The following is a 5,012-nucleotide window of genomic DNA, read 5'->3' on the forward strand; positions in this document are numbered from 1 at the left end:
CATCTTCAAAACACATGGAGTAAGATTGAGGGGCTGTGCTTTTAAAAAGGCTCCCATTTTTTAAACCAATCTTTATCTCTGGTGCAACAGCTGGATTCTACAGTAACACCTAGACATTTCAAGGCTGCTTATCTTATCTTACATGTGTATTGTTCAATCCCCCACAGTGATGCCCCTGAGCTCTGTACCTGCTGTGAGCTTAAAGCCAAAGTGTAAATGGTACAGAACCCATGGAGCTGTGTATGAAAAACACAGGGCTTTATATCTTTAATGCACACAGACTCTTTGGGAATGGACCCCGTTGGTGACTTTTGTTCAAGGCACTGGGGTTAAACAAAAACATGACCCCAGAGGCTTTCTGCTGTGGACAGCCAATTCCAGGTGGTAGAAAGAGAACAAATAAGCAGTGTGTGTGTGTGTGTGTCCCGGTTTGAAATTAGTGATCTCTGTTGTGGTGTTTACTAGAAAATGTCTTGCACAGTTGCAGCTCTGGTTTCTGGAGCCTTAACTGCTGTGTTGAGCCACTTAGGAGAAAACAAACCATTAAAATCCGTAAAATCTAAACTGCACATGGGTTTGATCTGCTGTGCGGAGGTAGCTTTTATATCTTAATGATTTTACAGCCATTAAGGAAATGTCATCCTTGCACATGCTGTGCCAACATGATGAATCAAAAAGCAGATACTGACTTACTGTGTCCAGGCAAAACTTTGTGACGGTACTAACCCAGCACTGATTTGAGTAACACAAATACAGAACCAGTACCTTTCAATTTTCAAACTACTCATTTTCCCTGTGTGTGTGTGTGTCTACTTCATATACCATCGTACAAAAGTCCTAGGTATTATAAAATGTTGTAACACCTTAAAAACATTTTTTATATTTAAAATACATATATGCTTTATATGTATTTAAAATACATACATACATATACTGTATACACACATTTATACATATACATACATACATATATACAGTACATATATACATATATACTGTATATACGTATATATACACAATATATATTATCATTATTTATTTAGTCTTAAAAAGCACTCCTTACCCATCTCTGTAGTTGATCACTGTATCAATGATGGTGTTCATCTGCTTGGTGAGTTTGGGAGGGTTGGGGGAGAGCTTTTCCGCCGGTGGACGTCCACGGCGCTTCTTGGCTTTGCTGCTTCCTTCGTCCCTGCCGTAGGAGTCTTTGTCCTGTCTCCTCTTACGCTTACGCTTTTTCAGGCGTATCTCCTCCTCCATTTCCTCAAGGTTTCCATCTTCAATTGCCTACAGTTGAAAAATAAAATAAAAACAGCCATTATGTTTTTTTTCACCCCCAAAAGTAAATCCTCTTTGAACTTCTCCATTAATGCCACATTTAAATTTCACTTTTACTAATTAGCTTCTACACTCATCACATTTGCACAGAAGCCATTTATTTACTCTTACAGTCCTGGTCAGACAACTGTCTTTTCAAACCTTTATGATTAAAGAAGTACGCTGCATTTCACTCCTTAATATGTTTATTAAATGTCCTTTAAGTAGCTTTGTTTTTGTTTGTAATCTTCTAATCAAAGTATTTCCCTTCACATCTTCCCATCATGTCCCAGAAAATACAGTAAACACTGTGTTGGGGATTGTGTTTTTTTTTTTGGAAAGTTTGACTTTGTCTCAACTGACAAATTAAAATGAGCACAACTTTGTAATTCCCGAGCTGATACTAAAGCCTGAGGGCTGATAAATTTTTTCAAAGCCACACTATCTTACCAACAGTTGCAGCGAATGAAAATGTCAAAAACAATGTTCAAAAAGAGGATTAAGAATATTACTAAATTATATCTCTATATGTTCTGTTCAGTTAGTTAAACGGAAAACAAATCACAAACAAAAGCAAAAGACTTGTTTTTTATTCTGTCAGTTTCTAGGCTTCACCGTTACTGATGCTTGAGGCAAACATCACCATGCAATTACTTTGCACCATATTACTGGCCACTAAATTGTTCAATAATTACTCAGCACAAATTCTTCTCCACATTTTAACAACACAGGGCACAATTGAATGCATGAGGCGACATGAAAAATCTATCAAATATTCCATTTTAACGATGTATCCCCAATGTGCAACTGCACTTGTTTAACTCGACTGACACAATCAAAATGCAGCGTGCGTGCAAAATACACCTGATCACTTGTTAGAGACTCGAAGGAAAGCAAATCTATCAGACATCTAATTTAGTCCCTTAATTTAAAGCACTAAATGTGTGAATCAGTATAATCAGCCATCGTTTGCTGCCTCATTTGTCTAAAGGATCTCAGTCCATGATGATGGTACCATCGGGAATTCAGATCAAAATAAAGAATCAAGCTGTTTGCACTAACTACAATAACCTCTTTTAGTTACTATTGTTCAGCTGAACACACTATTTATTTGTTGCAATTTATTGCTCATAAAAGTTTAAGACTAGAATTTAAGTAGCACATGAACTGGAACTTAATGTCATTCCTAACACACACTCTCTCTCTCTGATATTCTTGCATTCCACTAGAGGGAGCCGAAGTACCCCTGATGGTGCACTTCCCATAGTTTGAGAACCATTGTTTCACCTTGTGGAATAAATTAAACCTTTTCCTAAAACGTTTAACCTGTTCAGTTGCTGAATTCAGGACTTCACTTTATGACAATTTGAATTAGAATAATTAAACATATTAGTAAGGGCCGAACAGATGAAAGCGGTTGGTGCTTTTTGTTTTTACCCTTAGCCACTGTTTTTCGGTAAGCGTGTCACTGTAGTCCACGTCGCGACGACAACGTGAACCCCGGCCGAACATCTTTTCTTCCTCCTCTTCGTACGTCAGCCTCTCCACCTCTGCATCATCTTTGATGATCCAGGAAGGTAACTCATCCTCCTCCATCAGACGAGGCTTGCGTTTTGGGTTCCTGGCGTCTTCACGACGTCTGTCCATGTCCATGCGCTGAAGAAAAAAAAAAAAAAACAGGAGAAAAAGTTATCAGCCTTAGAGAAACTTAGCTAAACTATAGAATCTGCAATTCTTTGTGCTATTCTATATTTATTGCAAGATTAATTCTAATTGGTCATTTTAATGCTTTAAGTCGATGTATTTCAAACAACACTTTTCTTACCATAAACAGCTCAAACTCATCTTCATTGCGTGCTATCATCTGGTTAAGAGTTTCATCATCAGGCACCTCATCCTCCTCCTGAAAAATGAATAATAATTGTTTTTCTAGACGCATTAATTTACATTTTTAGTTTCTGTCGGATTATTGAAAGTGATGTGTCACATTTAATAATTATGCACTTGAAACAAATCAGTTAAATATGAACCACACTTCAAATGTAGAGCAAGTGAAATTTGCAAATGAACCCATCTTATAAGAGTGAGCTTAGCTCGCTGCTCATATCAGGCAACTTTGTAGCGGACTTGAATAATTAGATTAAACTGTGCTCTTTTTGGAGATGGAAAAGAGAATCAATTCAAATCCTCCAACAATTCTTGATTATGATTAGTGCATAATAGCACGTCTACTTGGTTTTCATTTTACCTCGTTCTGTTCCTCATGCTCTAAAATAGCCTGCAGGAAAGCACGGCGCTCATGGCTGGAGGACTTCTGGTCAAACATGCCAGCCTGGATGACCTTCTGATCAACATTTAATTTGTACTTGGCAGCCGCCAGGATTTTCTCCTCCACACTGTTGACCGTGCAAAGACGAAGCACACGCACTTCGTTCTGCTGACCGATACGGTGAGCACGATCCTGGGCCTGAAGGTCCTGTAAGAGAATATGAATTACAGTAGAAGCATGACGCTGTGTAAGATCAGATCTGAGGTGAAACAGAAAATATACCATTGTACCTGCTCAAACACACACGAGAACAATGTTAACCATAGACAACTAAACCTCTCATCAAACAGGTGGGATGTTTTTTCAAAATCATTTGACCATTTCTACATTTAAACACCAAAGAATACAATGACTTGGATGGCGAAGAACTTTCAGAGACCTGTTAACTTGAAAGTTGCATAACTAAAGCGCTTTAGACAAAACATAATTGTACCACAATCCATGAAAATACAAATTTAAGGTGAATAGAGTGCCTGTCAAAACGTAAAGTCACTGAGACTTGTTATTCCAGAGTAGAATAAACTGAGATTTAAAAGAGCCTCATAAGGCTTCATCTAATTTACATAACGTGTTTATGAAATGCAACGACCCACCTTTTGTACTTTTGCCCCTGATCATGGGAAATCAACCTAAAAGATGATGCACTTTTAAGACTGCAAAACCTAATTCATCAAAAAAAAAGTATGTGTATCTAATGGGATTGGTGTTGTCAGCGTGATATGGAGGGAAATGAAAATTAATAATGTTTTGAAACGAATCCCGGGGAAAAGCACTCCATTCACCAAATTACTTTTGCAAAAGCATCGCAGTTGAGAAGTGCCCTTATTTAGAAATTGTCCTGTTTAACTCATATGACATTTGTTTGGCAATTTAAAGCTAAAAATGGCACATACTGTATATATCATCAGGGCAATCCCACGGCACATCACAGAACAAAAATCTCACAAAACGTATGTTTAAAAAAAATATAATAACCTTCTAGTTTAAATGACCTCATAATTGACTATTTCCTCTCTCTTTTTTTTTAGTTTTCATAGCCCTCTACTGCCACCTGGTGAAGAGTAATTCATTGCTCTGCCTGTCACATTGACGAACAAAAATAAATAAATATTTGCAATAAATACATTTCTTTGGTTTTCGGTCAATTATTTGAAATTGGATAATGTTCCACAGTACACCTAATGACCTCTCATGGCACACTAGTGTCCCACAGCACAGTGGTTGGGAATCACTAATATGTGTTGTCTGCTCTGCATTCATTTTGTCCAAAATTAACGTGTTCACGGAGCAACTTGTGGATGCGTTCCCCAATGCATGAAATGAGTAGTATCACTGAAAGAAATGTGAGGTCTCAATATATATATAT

At 37.5% G+C, this 5,012-nt stretch overlaps 1 protein-coding gene across 1 annotated transcript in view; it reads right to left on the bottom strand.

Moving 5' to 3' along the window:
* Positions 1-5,012, bottom strand: part of smarca2 (SWI/SNF related BAF chromatin remodeling complex subunit ATPase 2) — a 42,263-nt gene that overhangs the window by 7,286 nt on the left and 29,965 nt on the right. The window contains exons 26-29 of the mRNA XM_008336197.3: positions 3,566-3,867; positions 3,143-3,220; positions 2,755-2,973; positions 1,064-1,287 (exon numbers count right to left, since the gene is read on the bottom strand). Coding sequence (XP_008334419.1) covers positions 1,064-1,287; positions 2,755-2,973; positions 3,143-3,220; positions 3,566-3,867 — 823 coding nt within the window. The remainder of the gene's footprint in view (positions 1-1,063; positions 1,288-2,754; positions 2,974-3,142; positions 3,221-3,565; positions 3,868-5,012) is intronic.

Source organism: Cynoglossus semilaevis, chromosome Z, assembly GCF_000523025.1.
Source record: "Cynoglossus semilaevis isolate Cse_v1.0 chromosome Z, Cse_v1.0, whole genome shotgun sequence".
In the NCBI taxonomy this organism is placed as follows: Eukaryota; Metazoa; Chordata; class Actinopteri; order Pleuronectiformes; family Cynoglossidae; genus Cynoglossus; species Cynoglossus semilaevis.